The sequence below is a fragment of the Ostrinia furnacalis genome, unplaced genomic scaffold (assembly GCF_004193835.3).
Source record: "Ostrinia furnacalis isolate ACB-3 unplaced genomic scaffold, ASM419383v2 OfSCF7521, whole genome shotgun sequence".
Taxonomy (NCBI): Eukaryota; Metazoa; Arthropoda; class Insecta; order Lepidoptera; family Crambidae; genus Ostrinia; species Ostrinia furnacalis.
Genome location: NW_021137760.1, coordinates 49,297 through 73,935, shown reverse-complemented (window position 1 = coordinate 73,935; position 24,639 = coordinate 49,297). Strand labels below are relative to the sequence as shown.

The window sequence follows — 24,639 nt, the reverse complement described above, 5'->3', positions numbered from 1 at the left end:
TGGACGATTTTTTCCACATTTTTTAACATAGTAACTAAATAAGACGCAATATAAAAATTCCATCCGTTAAAAGCCCTCAAGTTATTTCTGAACTTTAGTTTAGTAAGAGATTTAGAATCTCAAATCGCTTATTTTAAAAATAAAACCATAATTAGAAAACGAATAGAGGTAACTTTGGGAATTTATTCTATCGAGTCAACTTCATCAAATCGTGTTTCCATCCGTTAATAGCCCTAGAAAATATCCTCAACTATGCCCAATAAAAATCTTAGCCTTTAATTTTACTGTTTAGTACCTCAAAAATGAAAAATGAAAACCTCATTTTCGCCATTTTCTCTGCTACCCGGCCTTAAAGTGCGTTTTGACTAGACCCACTGAGCCCCGATTACGGTAATTTTTAACGTCAACAATCCAGACACGCTTCTCGATTCTGCGATACGATTGGTCGTTCAACAGCGTACGTCAGCTGTTTTGACCAATCGTATCGCAGAATCAGAAACGCGTCTGGATTGTAGACGTTATAAAAGTTACCGTAATCGGGGCTCTGTGCTTGTCAGTGTTGTATGTCTGGGATTTATTAAAAACCCGGTGCTTTCGGCATAGTCTGCTATCGGTCATGAATTTTGAGCTATCAAGTATCAGTCTTTAATAAAGTTTATTCAAGTCTAGAATAAACTAGTGCTTGATAACATTTTCGAGTACATTATAGTTTTTGTTTATATACCTGCAGAGCGTTCACTCCATTAAATAGAAGATCCTTGACTTCTTAATAAAATTTGCTTATCTGTGGATCGTGAAATTAATAAAAAAAGAAAAATGTCTGTTTTTTACTCTGTAAAAACTCCTACAAACTCCTACTTGTTCGTAATCATCCGTATTTTTCAGGAATTTCAATAAAAAAAATCCATTTTAAGTTGTGGCGATTATAAAAGTAATTCGTGAATGCTTAAAAAAGCTATGCCCATATTTCTGTTAAAGTTTCTTCGTGTCAAATTTAGGTTTTACATTTAATGATTCAGAAGATAGAATATGAATTTGTTAAGTCAAATATTTCACTTTTTGTTTGTGATTGTGCATTAACTCTAAAATGTTTCGTTAGCTTGAATGTGGTATGGCCCTTGTAACAATTCGACGATCACCGAGTGTGCAGACACCTAGAAAAACGGTGAGTGACATTATAAGCACAAAAAGTTTTAGTACTTGGAGCACAAAAGATTGACAGATGGACTTGCAAGAGTCCGTCTAGCAATACCTACCTTGCTACACGTACAGCACTTCTTGTTGCACCAAACTTTGGTTTCTTGATCCAAAGTAAAAGATATAGAGCCATCAAAACGTAATTGTTAAAACTTATGCACATTTGCTTACTTGGTTTTTAAATAATGCAATTAAAATAAAACAATCATTGTTTGTCAATACTATTGTTTTTTAGATTAAATGTGAAAAATAGCTTATAGCTTAATTGATGTACCTAGCTCTGTCTGTAGTTCCCACTTTAATATAGTCTTTATAAATCTGTTTTATTATCAATATCCATTGCTCCATTTCATTATAACAATGACAAGTTAAATATAACTTGTGTAACACTTACTTTGTTTCCAGGATGAGATTGAAAAGTCGAATGAAAACATTGAAGACGATGCAGGAAATCGTGTCAGCAAGAGGTAGGTATTATTTTGTTTTTATATCATTATCTGCAGTTTTATAATACAATGTAAAATAAAATTAAAAATAATGAAGGTTAGTTAGTTAAAGGGATAGTTAAGAATCACTATAAATGTAATCAAAAAATTTTTTACTAGATAATTTCCTTTTTGATTTTATTCGACAACTGACATGATTAAAAAATTTAAGTTTAAAACAATTTTTATCATTTATGGTCTTCTTTTGTTACCTGTAAATTATTTAGTTATTTTCCATGATATGTTTTAAACATATGGCTGTTGCCAGTCATTTAAAACTAGACATAGTTTCAGATAAAGTTAAAATGATTTATTATGTTGTTGTAGTAGGATGACACACCTATTAAAATTATTTAAATATTGTACTCCGTAAATTAAACTATAAGCACGGTAATACTATCTATATTATTACCGTGCTTATAGTTTAATTTTGGGAGTATAAGCCAGCGCCGTAGGGTGGACAATGGACATGGTCATGTTTAATTTAGGAAAAATAAGAAAAAAATTAAAAAACATTTTTGCAAAAGTTCTAGTAAGTTTTCGTAAACCTATGAGTAGCTATGGTCATTGGTGATCTAAAATAAATATTTTCAATTGAGTATTTCTATTTACCCCTTTCAATTTCTCATAAACTTATCATTACTAGCCAAACTAGCCAAATAAATATCGTTTAGTTATGTATTAATGTGCCAATACTTGTTGAAAATGTCACAGATTCTTGTGTTAATCAATAAAATTATGACTACTTACTGGTAGTTTAATAGAGCTACATATTTCCATTATTTTAATTTTAACCTGCATGCCAAATTTCAAGAGTCTATCTTACGCGGTTTAGATTTTTTCATACAAATGTTTTTTCCCACTAACTCCCGTTCCCGTGGGAATTTTGCAATATCCTGTTGTAACTAACCTTAAAGTTTACTAAGGTACCACCATGCCAAATTTCAAGCGTTTAGTTTAAGCAGTTTAGATTTTTCATACAAAAGGATTTTCCCGCTAATTCCCGTTCCCGTGGGAATTCCTAGGTATCCTATAACCTGCCCAGGAGTATGAAGAATAATTGTACCAAGTTTCGTTAAAATCCGTCGAGTAGTTTTTGTTTCTATAAGGAACATACAGACAGACAGACTAAAATTTTACTGATTGCATTTTTGGCATCAGTATCGATCACTAATCACCCCCTGATAGTTATTTTGAAAATATATTTCATGTACAGAATTGACTTCTCTACAGATTTATTATAAGTATAGATGATTTAGATGTCTAAATATTTAAAAACATTTTATTTTGAATTCAACACATTTTTTCTTTGATATGGCTTTAAAAACTTTTGATAAATTTTGTGTCAGCTCCATGTTTATTAATTATTATTTTTAATTATTCTCTTAGTAAAATAATAACATGTTAAAAAATCCTTGGAGCAATGCACTGAAAAAAATATGGTCAATTTTATGTGTCCTAATAATTTAGGCCATTCATTTTAGTTAATTTGTTGAACCACTAATTTAAAAATGCTCACGACTGTATTGTAAATTCTTAATTGCAAAAAATAAATAATATGAGGCCAATATTTTGTTGTTCTGCATTTTTTTATTTCTTTTTTTTAACCTCATATTGGCACAAGGGGAGTCTCCACTCCTATATTTTGTATATTTTGAACGATAATATGCTTTTGTATTCACAAGTTTTTCCTTGTTTAAAAGGGTATATCCGAAAACTACCTAAACCAGATGCAGGGCAATGAATTCTAGGAGCTCGTATCGGTATAAATAACTCCTTCGATCATAAGATACGAGTGTATTGGCATTTTCTAAGTAAGTTTTGCTTCATCTAATCACCTATCGCATCGCATCTGCATCTTTTCAGGTCTGTTATTGTTTTGTGAAGATGATTGATCGATTAAGAATTGTATTTCCTAATAGCGCATAGCGGCCGCCCGCGACTTCGTACGCGTGGATCCCGTTTTACCCCCTTAGGGGTGGAGTTTCGTAAAATCCTTTCTTAGAGGCCTACGCCATAACATCTATCTGCATGCCTTTCAGCCCGATCCGTCCAGTGGTTTGGGCTGTGCGTTGATAGAGTTTTAATTTAAATTTAATAAAAATGTAAACACGTCATAATTGTGGACAGGCAATGCCGCTGTGATCAGCTGTGATTCTTGTGAACCTTATTCATAGATTTAGGTTCCACTATTAGTTCACTATGTTTGGTCATCAATCACTTTTGACCAAAAGTGCCAAAAGTGGGTCTGAATGACGACATTGATGTTTCATAATGTAAGTTCTAGTTCTGATCCATAAAATAATACCTTAAAAGCGCGTCCTGTCCAGCTTCCATCTTAAAAGATCCTCAAACGGTTATTTTATCTCATTAGATAGTTAGTTTCTTTATAGAACCTCTTATTCTTTACCACATGTAATTTCCTTACATAAAATATAACGAAGAAATTACCAATATAGACGATATTTAGCAAAAATACAGGCAACACAGAGTCAGGGCAGGATTCCTTGATTCGGATGTAGTTTATGTGGGCGATGATGAATGCTTACCGGTGATCTACCAGCCTATTTGCCACCTCTTCCCAAAAACAATTGTAAGCTAGTTTAAAGTACTTACACACGTCCAAATATAACTTTGACCACTGTGCCGGGACTGTCGGGACTCGGAGACGTGGTGATATCATATCGGCGACTGCAAAACTTCTGATCTCTCTTGTCCATTTTCCATTTGGCTTTGGGCATACACTGACCCTTAAAATATTAATTATCCGCCAAATCATAAATGACTTATTTTCTTCAAGTGTCTTAACATAAACCTATGGAAGAAGGCCTTCAGAGGATTTGAAGGAAGTGCGTTTCTAAAGTGCATCAAGGCAGTCATTTTACTCTAGCATATCTAGGGCACTTAACCAAGTCAACTTGAAAGTTTAATGGTCAATGACAGTGTTCGTACTCATATTTATCGATTATTTGCAATTAGTAAATCGGGAATTTACAATCAGTACGACGTATCCTTAGTGAAAGTACGATTCTCTATTTATTTAACAAACACGTTTGCTACTCGAAGTAAGTAACCTATCTATTTAGTTTAACTTTTAACTTGTGAAATTCCGTATTGTTGGAAGTATAATTGTATCGTTTGCATTGTATCTGCGGGGCGGAATTGCGGCAGATTGCACACTTACGAGTAAAACACTTTGCTGGTCATGGCCAATGCTCTTGTAGAACCGAGTTAGGTAAATGTTACAAACAAACTGCAAACGGATATCCTTAAAGGTTATTGGGAGAAGGGATCCTTTCAATTTGCAGGTTCGAGCGCGTTGTTATAGCTGACACGAGTACTCCACCTTTAAAAAGTTACTTAATATTAAAATATCAGGGACAAAAACTCAAATCTGAAAGCGGATCGCAGAGTTTGACCTCAANCTGTTTTCGGCGAAGAATTGCGCGCGCAGATTTTGACAGCGCGAAATACCTACTTTAGAAGAAATACCAAGCCTTAACGCCTAGAATGGATGGAATGTTGCGTCGACGTTCAATTGCTCTCTGACAAACATAAGGAGTAAGTAAATAATTAAATGACTTACTGTTACCACCTATCCCACCTGACTAAGTACCTACCTATTACAATCTACTAATCAAAATGTGGAAGTATTTTATATAATTGCAATGATGAAGAGAAATTATAAAATTTATTGACTAATAGACCTATTAAATATACCTATTACCAATATTAAATACGAGTAATTACTAAATGAGCTAATAATTACTTTTCAGTAGTATCGCCATTAATGAATTGAATGAAATTTGTTTATTAAATGTTGAATCAACAACTCTTTACCGTTAATTGCCCAATCATTAAGTTAATCATCACATTAGACACCTCATAACTACCTACTGAAATCAATTAACTATACATCTACCTAATTAATGATTTTGAAGGGAGGGGGTAACTCTGACCCATTTATAATGTCCAGCAATTTTAGCAAATGCATCATTCACTGATAACTCTTCGACAAGACAACATCTATTTTTGAAAATGGAACTTCATCTCCACCTGTCAGCTGCGTTCCGCGCTCTGGACCGGAAGTGGGGCGCTCCTGTGGACCTGGACACGGCCGTGGACCGGCTGACCTGCATCCCCGCCCTCGTCGACCGACCCACCGAGACCTTCTCCTCCGAGAAGTACCTGAGAACGGTCACATCTCGGGCTGCCAGATGGAAGCCGTATTCAAGGGACCACAGCCAGAGACGACGTGATTCTTTCGCCGACATTTCCATGGCGAGGATACCTTCTGAAAGCGACTTCTCAGGTGCATACAATGCAGAATCTAGTGATGCAGATGACTCTGAGCAGAACTCGGGTCAAGTGACGTTCACTTCTTCAGATACCGTGAATTCAGGAGTGCAGAAGAAAAAGAAGCATATTTTTAAATGGCTGAAGAATTCAGCCGTTTCCTTAGTTGAAAGGAGGCCTTGGACGAAGCCAAAGAAGCTTAGCTGTGATAGATGATTATTGCCTCATCTATTAGTATTGTTTTCTTGTTTGTAAATATACCTACTATTATGTTAACGAGCAGTTCACAAATACTGCATTATGTACTTTATAAATAGTGTTATATTTTAGTATTTAAGTAACTCTGTAATTGTACATAAATTGTTTTATGATAAGACTAAATAAATATTATTATTAATTACATTTACTGTTTTGTCAATTATCCTTTTCAACATTAACTTAAGGACAGGTCAAATAAAACTTGAATCAGTATTAAATATTTTATAATTGAAAAATAACTAAAGTATAATAATTAAAATATTTACAACAACATAAATACAATAAAGTAATATTATGCAGGCAAGTTCATTTTTACAATAAATAGATTTTACATTTCTGTAAAAGTTTACATTACATTAGTATTATTTGATTATGCACAAGATTACACGTAGGGTTCAAAATATTTTATAGCAGTCGTCATAGGCTTTTCGTTGATTTTGTTCGTTGTAATGGGATTCTTAACTCGCATTTTTATGTCTTTAGGCTTCAACACATTCTTGTGGTTAGCACTCGGCGGTCTCGTACCCAAATAATTCTTGGTAGGAGTAAAAATAGATTTAGAACTGAGACCAGAGGACTCAAGGAAAAAATCAAACGCTCCCTTAGTCTTATTCCCGTTCACCTCTACATTGTTGTTCAGGATCATCCTTGGCTCACACTTTACTGTGTTGTAGGAGCCACTGTTGCTCCCTGAAGAGTTACTGGACTCGATGTCAGAATTCCTCACAGATTCAGTCTCTAAGTTCTCTATATTTGAAAGCAAATCAGGCTTGTTTGAGAGCTTCCCATTTTTTGACAAACTCTTGCTTAAATTTTCGTTGTTTTCAAGAAATGTATCATTCTCATCAGCGTTGCTGTTAGCCGCATCATGTTTATTTTCTTTCTCAGGCACGACTGTCAGAAGATGTTCGGTGACCACATCGGACATCGAACCATCGCTGCTTCCAGAGCTTATGCGATATTCCTCTGCAACAATGCTACCGAGTTCATCATCAATCTTGAATTCCTCAAAATTTTGAGACAGATCGAACTTGTCGATGTCCTCAAAATATTCGGCTTTGTGCATCTCTGCGTTAGTCGCCTGAACCTTATCTGTCACATGGTTGAACTGGTTGTCGAGCTCAGTCAAGTTGATCTGTTTAGTGCCACTTTTACCTCCTTTGTTGATTTCTGATAGTATAGAAGACACTGTGTTTCCCATTTGGATGGAAGCGCGAGGGTCCAATTTTGGTTGCAGAGGATGCATGTTGAAGTTCTTCAAGTAACTGTCAGTGTTGTGTTGGAAAGAACGTGGTTGGTCTTCACATGGTTTCTCATCTTCATCAGGGATGATGATCTCAGTGACGTGTGGAAGTTTTGGAATGTCTTTGTCACTAATTTTGTTTTGAATTCGTGGTAAGGATACCACTTTAGCCACGCTGTTGCGCTGGCTCACGGCATGTATCGGATACTGCTCATTATGAATTTCGACCGTTGGCTGTGTGAGTAGCAACTCCCTCTTACCATTGCTGACTACTGGAACATTTATCTCTGAAATGGAGCAGTAGTCCGGTTCCACGTTGTTTATGGTTGCTACTTGTCCCACTTTTCTCATCTTAACATCTGCAACCCGTTGATTGGCCGCAACGGCTTCAGAGTCTAACGGTTCTGTTGCTGGTTTGACAGTGTTCTCGACTTTCCACTTAGCAGAAAGGTTCTTTGGCTTCGGTGGCAACGCAGGAGGAGTTCGTGGCACTTTTCGCTTATTGAATATTTTCATCGACCCAAGTTCATTGTCAGCTTTCTTATCAGCATTGTTTGTGCGATTTTCTATATTTGCAGCAATATTCTTGACAATAGAACCTCTTATTTTGGGAACGTTGGGCTTGCTTTCAGTAGGCGGCACTGAACGGGGTAATGGCACAGGCTTTGATTCAGTCGCTTTAGTAAGTATAGGCTCATATTCATTGCTGTATATGCTTTGGATCTCATATTGGAAACCTTGCGCCGTATTCGGCACTTCATAGCTGTGCTCAGACGCTGTCTCCAAACTGAACTTCACAATTTTATTTGCTCTCTTATCAGATCGTGGCAAAGTGTGATTGTTACCACAAGGTCTCACTTTCTCATCGTAAGAAATGCTGTTAAGTGTTGAAAATTGAACACGTTTAGTTGATGATTTTGGGCTTGGAGCCTCACTTGACTTGGAGTTATCATTACTGCTATCGTCTAATGAATTTTGAAGCAGAATTTGATTAACGCATTCTAAAACTGGGTTATTTTTATAAATCTCATTTGTTGGAGTATCTTCTGCATCGCTTGTACTTGCGTACCAGTTTTCATTTATTTCTTCAGCTGATTGCTTCTTTGTAGCGGCATTAGATTCGACGTTATTATTCTTATCGTCGAGTCTTGAATTAAATCTTTCATCGTTATTATTTAATATGTTATTACACAGTATCTCGTTTTTAGCAGAAACGATGATCTCTTTATTCAGAATACCGTTGTCAAAGGTCAAGAGATCGTCGGTGGATTTTGATTTATTATTTTTCAACATACTTCTTTGGTCTAGACAATCTCCATCTTGTTCGGGATCGCTCACATTGCAGTACCATGGCTTTTCTTCATTGTTTTCTTCTTTGAGAACGTTATTCATAAACTGTTGTCTGTTCGCTTTGATTTCATCAGAAGCCTGTCTTTTAATACCATGGATTCGTTCCATTTTTGTGGAATACGTTTTTTCAGAATCACTGGTAGAATACACTTCTTTCTTAGCTGCTTCTACAATGAGCTGATCAATTTTCTCCGACGCCCTTCTGATATCCTTAGCTATCTGATTAGCTGTGACATCGTTGTCGTCATGGTTTACTTGATAGCTCATGCCCACACACTCTTCAGCGCTACTGCTGTTGTTGAGCTGATTGTTGTAGTTTTTCAGTTGGTTGTTCTTCCTTCCTGAATATTTTCTTGACCTCCTGAATACGTCTCTTCGAACGAAAGCTTGTTTATTTTTAATAAACGTTCCTTTGCTGCCAATGCTACCATGGTTCCCTTCTTCACTGGAACTACTGTTGCCGTAGACAACATCGTTCTTAGGCAGCTGGAAGCTTTTACTTAGTCTAGTGTTCTTTTGGAAAACCGGTGGAGAATTTCGTTCGCGATAACTACAGCTCCTCACAAAGTTGTTCTGGAATCTGGAATCGGTGCTCTCTAAGCTCTGGAATTCTGGGTCGGTCTCAATATTGGTTTGCTCACTGGTGAACCCGAGGAGTTGTTGGCAGTTGCTGCAGTAAGATTTCCTGGCTTTGAGTTTGGTTATTTCTTCTTGCTGGGACTTGATTATTTTTTCTTTTTGCTGGAGCGCGACGTGGATCTGTCGTTGTTCTCTGGTGAGGCGAGATTCGAGGAGGACGAGGGAGCGGAGGACTAGGGCGAGCTGGTCTTGTCTCATTCGTCTCTCCTGGGCTGCTTGTTTGTCCCGGGCGACTAGGGCTTGTCCTGCCTCGACGAGCTGATGCCGCTGCTTCAGCACCGACTCGGATTGCTGCTGCAGGGCACTCCTGACTGCGTCGAGCTCTCGCCGCAACTCCATCGCTTCCGAGCTGCTATCCATCTGTAACGAAAAAGAGTTTCAATTATTATCGGGTTAAAATAGTAACTTGCTTGCACTTGTAAATTATAAATTCAAATAATTGCACTGCCTAAGGCGGGAATCGAACCCACTTTTTTTTATTGCACTTTTCAAATAAATGCCGGGGAAATGTCTGTTTCTTTATTACCAAGACACTCGCAAATATATGCACTCAATATGTCCTTCATTTGTAAGCTCACAAGTTATGGATGAAAGGAGAGATCGTCGAACTCACAAATGGCGACAGCCGATCAAAATGTCAAGAACGATTCGTACACGACTGCTTTTGAACGTTCAAAGAAATTAATATCACTGAGTAACGACTCGATACGACGTTGATACATGACTAAACATCTCTAATGTGTTTTAGTATGAGCGGGCTGTGTCAATAAGTATAGTTATTTTGTTCAGTTCAAAGTCTATCAGATTGAGGTCACGGGCCAGAAAGTGTATCAATGTTTTATCGAAAGCGAATGTATCTATAAGTACTTCCTTATTAATAAGTTAACTACTATTTAAATGTTGTTGCCATATTGATCTTTATACAAACATCACAAAAGCGGTTCTACCAACGCCCATCCTAAAATAATTTAAACAGGTAGTAACTTAGGTACTAAGGCTTGTATTATCCTCATGATACAATGAAATAACAATGAATAAAAACTGCTGATCTGAGGATTCGTTTGTTTATCCAACAAAGACCTTTGGACTGAGCTAAGTTCAGCGAAAGTCAGCAATATGAATGACATTGCACACAATGCAGTTTATGCGCGTAAACAAACGTAAACATGCCATTGCCGGTCAAAGATCGATTTGTATCTTTTACATTGTTTCGTATTGATATTATATTAGCCAATGGCTTCCTAATTCACAATATCGCATAAGAGCGAGCTCTAATCGTTACGAAACAGGAGTTAGGTACATAAAGTTATCTTTCTGGGTCCCAACTCCTCAAACCATGGTAATTTGATAATGCAAAATGCATAAAATGTCATCATAACCTTCCTTACAATACAACAAAACAAAATGGTACCTAACATTTTTAGGCAGCGCATGACCGGATGGAAATCCTTAGGGGATGCCTTTGTCCAGCAGTGGACATCATTTGGCTGAAACGAACGAACCTAACATTTTATCCGCCGAGAGATTCGGAATTTCGAACCCGCAAAGCAACCAATTGAAAATGTCGAACTAACAAGCCAAACAAATATTTGCGACTATCTGCTTTAAAAATCCTCGACTAAGTATGTTTGTAATCGATAATATTGAAAAGTTAACAGTAATAAACATTTATCCACGTGCTGATAGTAGTTTACTGGTAGCAGATAAGGCAAACTGTTTAAAAGTAAACGGTTTTAGTAGTTTTTAGATAAGTTTGTTACCTAATATTTATGATAATTTTGTAATTTGTCAGGGTTGACCTACTTACTTGGGGGTGAATAAGAGATGGATATTTGACCCTTCATTACTCTTAAAAATAAATTTCGGGAACGAAAATCTACGCTAGACAATTGAGTTTCTTGCGCTGCTTCTTCTCAGCTGGCCCTTTTATTGTCGAGGCAGTGGTAGTATTAAAATAATACTGGGACGTGTAAAAAGGCTTTTTAAAATTAAATCAAAATTAAGTACCATTTTGAATTGGCTGGCGAAGCCACGTGCAGAAACCAATGAATTGGAATTGAATTAATAGGCTATCGTTCTCATCTTTATCACAGTATGAAAGCATAGCATTATTATTAGCTCACAGGAAATGTCAGTTAATTGAAATCTTTTTGCCATTCAGTACTTACGATTGGTTAATTGAAACAAGCGAAGCCACGGAGATAGGTAATTAAATAAAATCAATTAAAAGTCTCAATAAAAATTACTTCAATAAACACCGACTTATTTTGTGATGAAAATATAGTTAGGCAGGTACTCAAATATTTACCTAAATTGCAAGATTGCAATTTAAAATTACCTACTTTGAAAGTGTTAGGTAATCAAGTGGTAAAATATTCAATTTTGAGTGGTAGGTAATCAAAATTGCTTCATAGATTTCGTTGATAGTCAAAGTAAGCTAACTACCTAATAGTTTTCACATTACCTACGTTGGTAAAGAGTAAGTAAGTCTTTTTAGTTTATCTTTAGGTAGAGATAGCTAAGTAACTAAAAGTTTAAACACACAACTTGAGCTTTACATCTCTACAATAATATTCAACACAATAATTTTGCCAGTGACTGTACCCAACGCATCTAGGAAGTCACGGTCATTGACTCGCGATAACTCGGCACCGGTCATACTTTATAACATAATATACAAGTATAATGTACTTACATTATATGCCAAGCACATCATAGTAATGATAATGTGACGGAGCCTATGATTAATTCGTTTTTATTGGGACTATCACATTAAAGTTTATGACAAGATAAGTACTAGTTAGATAGGCCTAAAATAGATGGAAGCTTTTCTATTCGAGTTGGTAGAGCTTACATTATTATCAACTGTGGCAATTTTTAGTGTAGAAAAAACACAAACAGTTTTTCGCAGTTGAATAGGAGTAAAACAAAAATGTGCTGACTCTTACACCCGTATTCACAAACATTACTATGAGGTCTCACAGTGCGCGTGGACGCACAAGGTGACACACGAACCAATCACAGAGCTCTCTCTATTCAACGCTGTGCGTTCGATTTGCTGCTTCACTTAAGCAAACATCGTTTGTTAATACGGGTGGAACTGAAACTTGCAAGTAAGACAACACAAACCTATGCATTATTTTGCAAAACCCTCCTATTACAATACATAGCATGCCACCTTACCCTGATGTGGCGAGGGCATAGAAAAACAATGTCGTTCGCTAACCGTCAGTCAGGACATCTTTATCTGCCAGATATCGCCCGCATACCTCGCTAATGGCAGGCAAACAGTACGATTCTAATCGCCTGAGCGTGACTCTACACTGCCATGATAAAATATTACCTACACCAAGCTCTCACTTTCATTGTTGGAATATTAAGTGTTTGAGCTGAGAAACTGGACGCCAAAATGTAGCCTTACGTGCTAATAAAAATCTTCAATGTAGAGCAAACATCCAAATGACGGGACTATTTCCACCTCTCGTTCCCACCGCTGCAACTCCTGTGTAGCCAGGATCTACAGCTTGACCGCCAATAAAACCCAACCAGTGAAGGTCACGTTTGTCATTTGACCCGCAACGACCCCCAAATGAGAGAAATTAAAGTTCAGGTAGAGCTCATATTTAATTCTATTATCGCTGTTTGTCTGTGAGTAGAAGATACCATAATAAATGGAATCAAAAACTAAATGTACCATAGTCCATTAAGACAATAAATTGACTCTATGGTCAAGTGGTTAGTGATTAGGGCGCAACCTGGTGTACCAGGTCTCTATTTTCCATCTAGGAAAAACAAATCAATAATTACTTTCGTGTAATTAATTAATTGTTCTTGACAACAATCTGATTTTCTGAAAAGGTAAGTATAAGATTTAAAGCTTCGGAGGGCTCTTTTAAAGGTGCCGCACAGNTTCAATAATAATTGACTAGATTATATGTTGTGGTCTGCGGTTTAATTCGTATTAAAGTGCGCAGACAAAGCTTACATGTTATTTGTGGCGTTTCATCATCTTTTATTTTATTTATATTCGCCATCAAGCAATAACATTGCGCGTGTATAGCGGGCGTGCTCCTGAACGCCTCGTGTTCCTGTTCAGCGTCCAGTTTCTATATTTACGCGGCAGTTTGTGCTCGGCTCGGAGGGAAGTAATGATGTCGCTCGTCGGGTGGGCTCAGCGAGCAAGTTACGTCCATAGCGCACGCATCGTTTTCGTACTGTCGGTCGGGACGCAGCGCGCGGTGCACCGTGACTCTTGTCTGACCATGCTTGGTTGACATACGCGCCTCTGCCTCGCATCAACACACGTGTACTGCATACGTACCGATAATTGCGACCGCGAAGTCGCTATGTTTTTGTGCAAGTGTTTTAAACAGTGACAAATGTGTGCTATTTATTAAACGTTGGACGGATGGATTGCAATGATTCGTTTTTAACATGGTCGCTTTCAGGTAATAGTGAACTTTATTCATGACAAAATTCGCAAACTAAACTTACCACAAACTGTTATGTATTCATATACCTACCTTGATCTATAGTACAATTGACGCAAATAAGTTTAAAAATATTGTTTAAACATATTTTTAATAAGTCGTAAACCATTTATTATATTCTGTTTATCAATGTTTTCGAGGCACATAACATTAAATAGAATATCACTTTGTTTTTAAGCATTCATGTTGTTGTTTTTTTTAATTCAAGTGCACACACAGTAAACTAATAGGTATACCTTCCTAGTTCAAAATAAATCGCGCCAGTTGAACCAAAATACAGACATAGACAAGCTAGTACCTACCTCACGTTGCATTGTTTACTTTGACTTCATGGAATGCGATAGGATGAATGGCATTAAACTTTATGTACGACATTTATCTTGAAATAATAAATTAAACTATGAGAGAAAGTAGAAGTACCTTCTACTTCTACGTTTGCCAATATCATCAACACAATAAATTAGACGCCATGTAATCAGTGGTAATGAGATTTTGATCTTGCCCATTAATATCCTAAAAGCTTTTATTGAACCATATTATGATATCGTTACTCTAAATGTTATGGAAATAGGTAGGATCATTACAATCTGGTAATTTAGAGGACCAGGTTTGCTTCGGATTGTTACTGCCTCTTCGCGGTTTGAATTGTGTTTCCCTACTATTTTAATAACGCTCTAGAGGATTTTTTAAAACTTAATCTCTCAAAAAGAAATCACCAAGTTATACCTCATGGAAACGAGTGACATTTTTTTTTTTTTATATTTTTTTATATTTTGTTACAATATTACGTGAAAGCTCTTGATAAGTCCTCAAATACTAAAAGGAGAGTCTTTTCATCTCTCTTAGATTCACTCTCGTTGGCATCCACAATAAACCTTATGTTTTATGGAAATTTTCTGATTCGATTTTTTATCGTATGACAAGAAGCTCTGGTAAAACCAGGAGCGGTTCTCGCGTCATCGAATAGGGATCTACGACTGACGAAAAGTTGTTGTTGCTGCTTAAGTATGTAGTCCACGACTAATGAAAAAAATAGTACAAATGTAATGCCTTTATAAAGTTTCTTACGTATCCACTAAATGTCCATAATATCTTGCTCAAAATGAATTCGATAAAAACTGAGAGAAATTCGGTTTCCTTTCGTGTTTTTACATAATTTGGGATGGAGATCACAATGTCGAATTGAAAACTACTATATTGTCTGCAGACATTGTTAAACTTACAGAGATCGAAGGGAACATTTAATTTTAATGTATACCTGACTTAGATAAGAACTTATCTTTAAAGGAGTGGTCTCGTACGAGTACATGATTAAGATTACACTTATGACCAAATATTATTTAGTAAATGTGTATTAAATAATCCATTTATTTTCATTACATATTTGTTGTTGGTCGTATCGTATTAGTGTAAATAACATACTAATGTAAAGTATGTTCTGTATCAAGAAATTTCATAAAGTAATGTCGGTATGTGACAACTGATTACAAATTAATTACCTTAACTACTTTTTATAGGAAGAAATATTAAGATCTTTAGCTTCTTTTATAAATTAATAATGTTACACAATCATTCAAATATGGATCCGACCTTTCTTTTGCAAATTATAGAAGTTCTGAAATAATATTAGTTTGCAGTAATCAAGTTAATTATTCCATTCAGTATACAACTTAGCAACGAATTTAGATTTATGATTTGCAATAAACTGAGAGGCATCTTTTTGATTGATCAGAATTTCAGAAACAAATTTTTCAACATGGGCATAATGTAATAATAATAAGATTATAATATCCCAATAACAAAAGAAAAATAAAATTCAGCTTACATTCAATTTCGTTTGAATTAATAATACAAATCTTAAATCAACAAACACGAGTAATTTAAACCAAAGAAGATTATTAGGTTTCTTGACGTACTGCAATGTGATGTGATCACTTTCTGGAGAATAGATATGATGTCTAATTATCTAAATCTATTCACTGATTAGCTACTGGGCGCCGTGCCTTGCACCGAGCCCATTATCTGCCCGAATCGGGTAAAGTTGCGTTGGCCGTGCGAGCGATTTGCCTGCGCTCCCGTGACTAGTATGGGTGGGCAACACCGCTTTGCTTTGGCAAAACGCCGCCGCTATTTTTAATGAACCTTGAGAACAATCGCCCTTGCCGTTTAATGCAAGGCAACGTTAGGAATTGCAGCCTATCCTCACGAACGTCACCACAAATCTATTATTTTCACTCTATTATTAACCGCCCATCTCACCTTCCCTTGTATAGCTATACTATCTTCATCCCACATGTTTCCCGTAGCGCTATTTTCGGATGACCTCATCATACGTTTTACGTCCGATACAAATACCTCTTTTGAAAGGCGCTCGACGGGCCGTATAAAGTTAAATGTCACTGCGCGGCCGTAATCGCACCTTTGTCTTTATATTTTTAGCCATAATAAGAGTGCCTAATCGTAGTAATGCAGTGTGGCACACCACCAACATAATACAAATATTTAACCATTTTGTTACCGTTTTCCTTGAGTAGGTACTACATACTAGTAAATATTTCATTACCTACATATCTTTACAGGATACACATACATTAGTAAAAATAGGAAATATAATGTACTGTATAATTCATTAGCATTCAAATATAGCTACATTAACTTCTTATTAATAATTTACAAACGCAAAATATTTTTATACGGTGCAAGATGCTCCCATTACCGTTCTTCGTATTAATTAATGAGCACATTCGCTTCCTTGAAAATACTGTAGATTAAAATAGCACACAGTGTTATTTTATTAGAATTATCCTGTTTATGTGCCGTTTTTTATTCCTTTACTTTTCCCGCTCAATTGATATAACATGATTGTGTGAGGTTTTTCATAGAACTTGTAAAATTAATTTCGGTGTTTCATCATAAACATAAGATGAGTGTTCTGTTTTTATTATTGTTTGATGCCATCTGCGAGTTTATCGTTGCGTTGCGTAGAGTCCCCAATGAGTAATCGTGTTTATGTGGAGCGGCGCGGCGTCGAGTGCACTCCAGCCAGCGCGTCGTCCCTGCGCGGGCCCAGCTCCGGCCTGCGCCCGCGCCGGTGAAAGGGAGGTTAAACGCTACGGCAAGACGGATTGCGGCAACTTTACTAAAAATGGCGTCATTCATACATTTCGCGGTTGCATTATATTTAAAAAATAATTATTGCCGAGTACCTCATGCGAATATTGTATTGCTCGATTGAAGGACGACGTGTTGCGCGTGCCGGTACTACTTATATTATGTGCGTGCGTTTAGGTGTAATTTCTCTTGATAGATATTTTAGTAGGTGGTCTTATTTACATGTGGTTGATGGGTTAATGTTTTTGTTGCAGCCTCAATGAGTGCTACTTCGCGAACAAAGGAGCGGCGTTGGTGCTGGGCGGCGCCGAGCGGGGCTGTGCCGACCAGCGCACGTCGCCCGCGCGCGCTCACCCCCAGCCCGATATACAGCACCACCTACAATCCATGTTTTATCTTTTGCGACCTGAAGAGACGCTCAAAATGGTAAATCCCAACTAATATTATAAATGCGAAAGTAACTCTGTCTGTCTGTCTGTCTGTTACGCTTTCCCGCTTAAACCTCGCAACCGATTTTGATGAAATTTGGCATAGAGATAGTTTGAGTCCCGGGAAAGAACATAGGATAGTTTTTATCCCGGTTTTTGAAACAGGGACGCGCGCGATAAAGTTTTTCTGTGACAGACAAAATTCCACGCGGGCGAAGCCGCGGGCGGAAAGCTAGTAGCTTATATGGCATGAAGCTTTATGGCACTTTCAAATTCAAATAAGAAGTAAAGAGGCATGAGGAAACGCTGGCGCAGCAGTGGCGCCACTGTGGCGCTTCCTCACGCCTCTAACTAATTTGAAGGCGCCCTTATGCTCATAATGAGATGTTATGAGCATAAGGTCAGTCAGTCATATTATTTTCTGTTACATTATAAAATATTCAATGTGCTCTTAATTAGATACTGTAACTACTACTGTACTAACTGGATCAACTTACCTATTGCACAACTCATCAATCTAATTTTGAAAGGTCTGGCTGTCCAGAAAACTAGTTTACATTATGTAAAATTCCTGTAATATTAATTGGCGAGTTTTAATTTTAATAAATTAAAATGCATGCGTAACTTGTCGCTGAAACTGAATGATGGCTATTTTCGAAAAGAGTGCATGTTTTTGATTAGTTTACCAAAGTGAACCCGCTGAAAACCAGTGTCGAGGCGCGCGTGTGCACCTTTTTAGCACAAAATACTTAATTTGTTTATTTTAAGTTTGTTATTATTTTTGTTTGTTTTGTGTCGAAAAAAGATTTTTATGTTCTATTCTAAGTGTGAATTTGTCCAAAGGCGGTGAAACTGGAGAGCGCTCACGCGGGTCGCACGCGCTACCTGGTGGTGGTGTGCCGCGACGACGAGGCCGCGCTACTCGGCATCGACTGCAACGAACGCACCACCGTCGGCCTCGTGCTGCGGGTCCTCGCCGACACGTCGATCAAGCTTGACGGCGATGGGTGAGCGCTTTAAATTCATTGAAGAAAGTCTAGTGATGTCACAAGCCAGACCAGTCGGTCCTTGTCGCCATTTCGGTCAAACTTGACGGCGATGGGTGAGCACAGAACACTTTAAATTCTTTTTAAAAAGCATATAAAGAACTTGTCGTCACTTCGAAAAAGCTTGGGTAAGCGCTTTATATTCCAGCTACATTAGTAAATAATAACGAACGCTCCAGCGTGGGCTTCGTGCTGCGGGTCCTCGCCGATACGTCGATCAAGCTTAACGAGGTTAGCGTTTTATCTTCCAGTTTATACTGAAGCGAACGTATCCTAAACTGGGTTTTCGCTGATAATTCGGTTAAGCTTAACCAGGATGGTTGAGCGCTTATTTTCTAGCTGCTTAGATTAACAAAGCAAAGGACACAGGCGCAGTTTGCCTCGTGCCGTAGATCTTTGCTGACAGGTTGATCAAGCTTGACGGCGTTAGGTAAGCGTGAGATATTTTTATGTTTCACGGTTATCAGTTATAGATTTAATGAAAATATACTGACTGAATTACAGATGCAAGTAAATGATTCATATTTCCGGTAAAATGGCATACAAAGAGGAGACGAGTCACGAAAATCTAAAACGCGACGCTACTGATGACGACATTTCTATCCTACTAACCTCGTAATAACTCTTTTGTGAATTATGCCAATACAAAGCCATGCTGTTAAACGTAACAGTAACGCTACCAAACATGATAGTCCGCTGTATAATAACAAGAAACCATTTTGTCCACATACATTTAAGTGAGCTAAGAACAATAACTAATTAGGGATTCATTGTCCACAGAGGGTTCAGCGTGCGTGTGTGCAACCAACAACACATATTCAAGCCGGTGTCGGTGCAGGCCATGTGGTGAGTGGAATCGTATTGTGCTCACTAAAACTAAATACTTTTGTTTATCTACACATTCCATGTGTGTAATGATCCTCGTTATTTAATTTTAACCATTTACTTTATCTACTTTACGGGGCATTAACGGTTCTATTTTGATGAGCTTTCTAGTACAGTATATGTGTCCTAGAAATAACTGATAGGTAACCAGAATATTTATTTGCACAACACGAAAAAGGATACTGGTATTATGTCAACTGTTTAGGTGTAATGTGAGAATACTAACTAGGCTTGTATGAATTTTCTTAGGTAAATAGTCTACTCGCTCGCAATACTCGCTCTATACAAAAGTCATAAAAAATAATTTTATCCTCAGTAACAATATTGAATGCTATTTTAGACATCCCAACATTTTTCCACTAAATACCATTACTTCAGGACAATGTCAGTTAGAATCAGCCCAAGAGAGTTACTGTCTCTTTGATAATCTTACGAGATTATGTACTAGTGACCTGGGGCAGTTTCAAATCTACACATTTTATGTATTGAAATTAATAAAAGAGCTACATATAACAAAGTGGTTTGAATACAGTTCCAAAGGACATCGATGATAGTCTTATGTCGTCGATGAAAGTCTTGTTATTGTTGTTATTATATGTTTCTTATTTGTATCAGATACACCAAAATAAAAATCCAAAACCTGCCCAAGCGTAACAAGTTTCAAGTCGCATTAGGCTAGGCGCAAATGGGCCACAGACTACAGCCACCGGTGACCAGCGACGGCGACCCATTTGCGGCGAGCCTTAAAGTCTAACATCTAGGTTTCCGTGCATACTTGACAAGAACATATCATAAGGCATTAAGCTCGCCTTTTTGTACTGAACATTGTTGTGTGTGCAATAAAGTCATTAAATAAATAAATATCCTTAAAAATAAGAAAATGTTTTGTTTACAATCAGTTTCTACCTTTTTCTAGGTCGGCGCTACAGACCCTGCATCGCGCGAGCGGGCGCGCCAGGGAGCTGAACCACTTCGCGGGCGGCACGTCGCACGCCTGGTGCGCCTACTACGAGGGCCACGTGGACTCCGACCGCTCCTGCCTCAACGAGTGGCACGCCATGGACTGCATCGAGTCCCGCCGCCCGCCCTCGCCCGACTCGCTGAGACTCAAGTGAGTTAGGCCCGGTCCCCACTACCAGAGTAAATACAAATGAGTAGGTCGTCTTCATAGAAACGCACCGAGCGCGGTTTGTATGTGAGCGCGCGCCAATACGTATGCGGCGCGCACGCACACACTGACAAAATTCAGCGCACCTCACCGCTAATCAACGCTATATTTTGTCAGTACGTATTGGCGCGCTCATATACAAACCGCGCTCGGGCGTTTCTATGAAGATGACCTACTTATTTGTATTTACTCTGCCACTACGCCGGACCGGTAAAACTCCCGGAAGGGCTAGTGGCTGTACAATTTGTATGAAGCTAACATTATCCCTCGGTAAATGCTAGAATTCAATCCAACCCGCCTGCCAAGCGTGGAGATTATGGCAAAACCCTCCACTATAGTAGAGGAGGCTCATAGTCCAGCAGTGGACTGTAAAGGGCTGTTGATGATGATGATGATGAAATGCTAGAATTACCGGACCGGAGCAGTGTGAACGAGTTTGTCTGGTATCGGTCCAATACTCCCTCGCGTCATTCGGCTCGCATTTTTTGATAAAATTAGACTTGTCAACTGTCCTATTTCTGATGATGACCCCGTAGCCCTTCAAGCGCCGTGAATGGAGACACAATAGATAATTATAACGCGGTCGCGGTATGACCGCTTGGGGATTGATAGGACAAGGCGCATTAGTAACGTGCAGCGCTCGAATGCGACCACACCTTACACCTCAAAAAGTATTGGCTAAATCGAGGCTTCTTGCCCTCACTCGCCTCGCGGAGACTCAGATGACTATCTGGACTGCACTCCAGTGACACTTATTCCGAACTTTTGATTGGTCCTGTTAACTTGCCCGACTTAAGTGAGACATATGCTGGTTACAAAAATGATAAAACCACGAGTTACTTTCCTGGATCAATCCCGGAAGTTAATATTCTTCACCATAAGTCACTGAGTCAGTGACTGAACATTTGAACAATGTTCTAAATCAAAACATAGCGGCATACTTTTGATATTCGGCCCACACACACGTCAATAAGGAAAATTCAGCGGAAGGAAACACATGGAATAACAGTATTCGATGTTTATTACCTAAAAGGCTATAATTAAAGAACGGTATTTGTACGTAACAGATCACGCATACGAGCGCCTAGACCTCGTTTCTCGGCCTCGAAAAGGATCGGACGTCGGCCGATGCGTTAATTAAAATACGTTACTTGCATGCAAAGATCAATTATCATATTTCTGTAGTATTAGGATAATTTGAGGAACAGAATCGTTAGTGTTTCAATATTATTTGCCTTGTAACACGGACATAGCAAAACGATACAATGTTTGTGAGAAATCTGAAATAAGGACTAGCTGAGATGGCTATAACACTGTTTGTGCTGATCTAAATCTATTATTTTTACATTGTCTTGATAAACAAATCAAACAAAAAAGTATAATCCTCCACGTAGCGTTAATATTTTATTGTCTAAAACGTAATATCAGTATCCTAAACTAGATAATTTGATAAAATTAACCCTGAAGTAATGAAAAAGAAGAGTTTCATCTCAAAAGTGTGTGTATTTTTCAGTCCATTATTATGTAGAAGTTATGATAAAATCCATCCATAACTGTACATAATCACTACATAGTATAAAACAAAGTCGCTTTCCGTTGTCTGTCCTTATGTATGCTTAGATCTTTAAAACTACGCAATGGATTTTGATCGGTTTTTTTGAGAGTGATTCAAGAGGAAGGTTTACTTATATGTATACTTAGCACCCGTGCGATGCCGGGTCGGGTCACTAATTTTACATAAACAACGTATCTAATATCTAATGTTATAATCGCATCGTTTCCAGGCCACGAGAGAGAGACGAGACGGAGCGCGTGATCCGCTGCACGCTGAAGGAGATCATGATGAGCGTGGACCTGGACGAGGTGACCAGCAAGGCCATCCGCGGCCGCCTCGAGGACGAGCTCGACATGGACCTGGCCGAGTACAAGTCCTTCATCGACCAGGAGATGCTCACCATCCTCGGCCAGATGGACGCGCCCACCGAGGTCTTCGACCACGTCTACCTCGGCTCCGAGTGGAACGCCAGCAACCTCGAGGAGCTGCAACGCAATGGGTAAACATCACACTCGTACATTCACGATTCCACACTTCGCAGGCGAACGATCGGAACGGAAATTTGCATCGGACCCGAACTGATTTTCACATGAGATTTAAAATAAAAATTTTACGCTTCATTCAAAACTACCGTTTTGTTTGTTTCAGGGTGAGACATATTTTAAATGTGACGAGAGAAATTGACAATTTTTTCCCTGGCATGTTCGACTATTTAAATATTAGAGTGTACGACGACGAGAAGACTGATCTACTGAAACACTGGGACAACACGTTCAAGTACATCAACAAAGCCAGGAACGAGGGCTCGAAAGTGCTCGTTCATTGCAAAATGGGCATCAGCCGGTCCGCTTCCGTGGTGATCGCCTACGCCATGAAGGCGTTCAACTGGAACTTCGACAGAGCCCTGAAGCACGTGAAGGCGAAAAGGAACTGCATCAAACCGAACGCCAACTTCCTCAGCCAGCTCGAGACGTACCAGGGCATCCTCGACGCGATGAAGAACAAGGAGAAGCTGCAGCGGTCCAAGTCCGAGACCAACCTGAAGTCGCCCAAGGCGTCGGCCAAGGCCGAGCACAAGGCGTCCGAGCCCACGCCGCTCGTGCTGGCGCTCACCGGCTCCTACTGCGGCCGGCCGCGCTCCTGGGCGCCCGACACGCGCCTCGCCGCCCAGCTGCGCGCGCCCACCTCCGTCTCGCTCGAGAACCTCTCGCTGGCCTCCGAGACGCGCCACATGCTCATGCCCTGCGCGCACGGCTCCTACAGCGTCTCGCCCAACCAGATCATCCGCCTCAAGGAGGACGGCGCGCCCTGCGTGCGCCACATCGTCAGCGAGATCGAGAACGCCGCCTCCGAGCGCCGCGACTTCCGCCGCCACCAGCGCCTCAACTTCGACGCGCCCGCCGCCGACGCGAAGCTCTCGCCGGCGAGAACCTCCGCCCTCAAGTGCGCGCCCTCCGAGGCCGACCGCATACACACGTGGGACCCCGGGGAGGCGCCCTGGCCGCGAGGCGAGGACGGCAGGAACGCCCCCGACAGTGACAATATAGTGAAAAGTGACAGTGGAATCGTGGACGTGAAAACGAAACCGAGTGACGCTTTTTCGAACTCGTTCGAGCGCAACCTCGACGGCTCGCCGGCGCGCGGCGACGACGACGCGCCCCCGCCCAGCCGCCAGAGCTCCTGGAGCTCCAGCGACAGCGCCGTGGTGGCCGACCTGCGCCCGCGCGCCGACATCTCCGACAACGAGCGCAAATTCAACGAGACGTGTGCCATACTGCAGGAGCTCGCGAGCGCCGCGGCGCGCATGGAGCGCTCGCGCGCGCGCGGCGCCTCCACGTGGAGCGGCCGGCTGTCGGCGTCCGCGCCCGCCGACACGTGGCTGCGCGCCGGCCNGCAAGGCCCCGCGCGAGGCGGCGGGCGACCTGTCGGTGCGGCTGCTGGTGGACCAGTACGAGCCGACGGGCGGCGCGCGGCGGTCGCGGCCGGAGACGCGCGCGCGCGTGCGCAACTCGTTCTGCGGCGCGGTGCGGGGCGCGGGCGGGGAGCGGCCGCCGCCGGCGCCCACCGTGGTGTCGCTGGCGCCGCTCGACTACTCCGATGTGGTGGTCTCAACTGTGATGTCGAAAGCTCAAAACAAAAAACAATTGCAACACGGAAAGACCCATCCGTTGACGAGGCTCAACTTGAATCGGTCGAGTAATAGATGTTCAAATCCTGTGTATAATACTATGTAGAAGTATTTATGTTTTTTTATTTATTATGAATTCTTGCCAAACTCGATATTTTATCTTTCTAGAGTTTTATAACTATTTACAAATGAAATCACAGTGTATTTGTCTATCACGTAAATTGTATTAAACGGCTGTTTGTGCGTAGCGAAATGTTAAAGAGAGAATAAATTCAAAATAGAACTGATGTACAACTTTTAAGTTTTGAGTTTCTGTACATACACCTTATCCCGTAAGAGTATCGGTTTTAAAACCATGTG

At 39.7% G+C, this 24,639-nt stretch overlaps 2 protein-coding genes across 4 annotated transcripts; one reads left to right on the top strand and one right to left on the bottom strand.

The window, feature by feature from the left end:
• The first annotated feature begins 817 nt into the window (after positions 1-817).
• Positions 818-24,636, top strand: ssh (Protein phosphatase Slingshot). Its single transcript, XM_028321320.1, is given in 9 exon segments — positions 818-1,165; positions 1,603-1,664; positions 17,324-17,495; positions 18,341-18,504; positions 19,324-19,389; positions 20,345-20,539; positions 22,381-22,650; positions 22,800-24,039; positions 24,041-24,636. Coding segments are annotated over 9 exon segments (2,568 nt in total). The 5' UTR covers positions 818-1,111; the 3' UTR covers positions 24,386-24,636.
• Positions 6,558-10,194, bottom strand: LOC114364958 (general transcriptional corepressor trfA). Of its 3 annotated transcripts, none has more exons than XM_028321316.1 (2): positions 10,082-10,194; positions 6,558-9,828 (listed from the first exon to the last, which is right to left on the bottom strand). In XM_028321316.1, the coding sequence occupies exon 2, from the start codon at positions 9,826-9,828 to the stop codon at positions 6,619-6,621; it is 3,210 nt and encodes a 1,069-aa protein (XP_028177117.1). In that variant the 5' UTR covers positions 10,082-10,194; the 3' UTR covers positions 6,558-6,618. The 3 variants fall into 3 exon arrangements, with proteins under 3 accessions (XP_028177117.1, XP_028177119.1, XP_028177118.1); XM_028321318.1 differs by lacking the exon at positions 10,082-10,194 and adding an exon at positions 10,047-10,065; XM_028321317.1 differs by lacking the exon at positions 10,082-10,194 and adding an exon at positions 9,995-10,014.
• Positions 24,637-24,639: the final 3 nt, after the last annotated feature.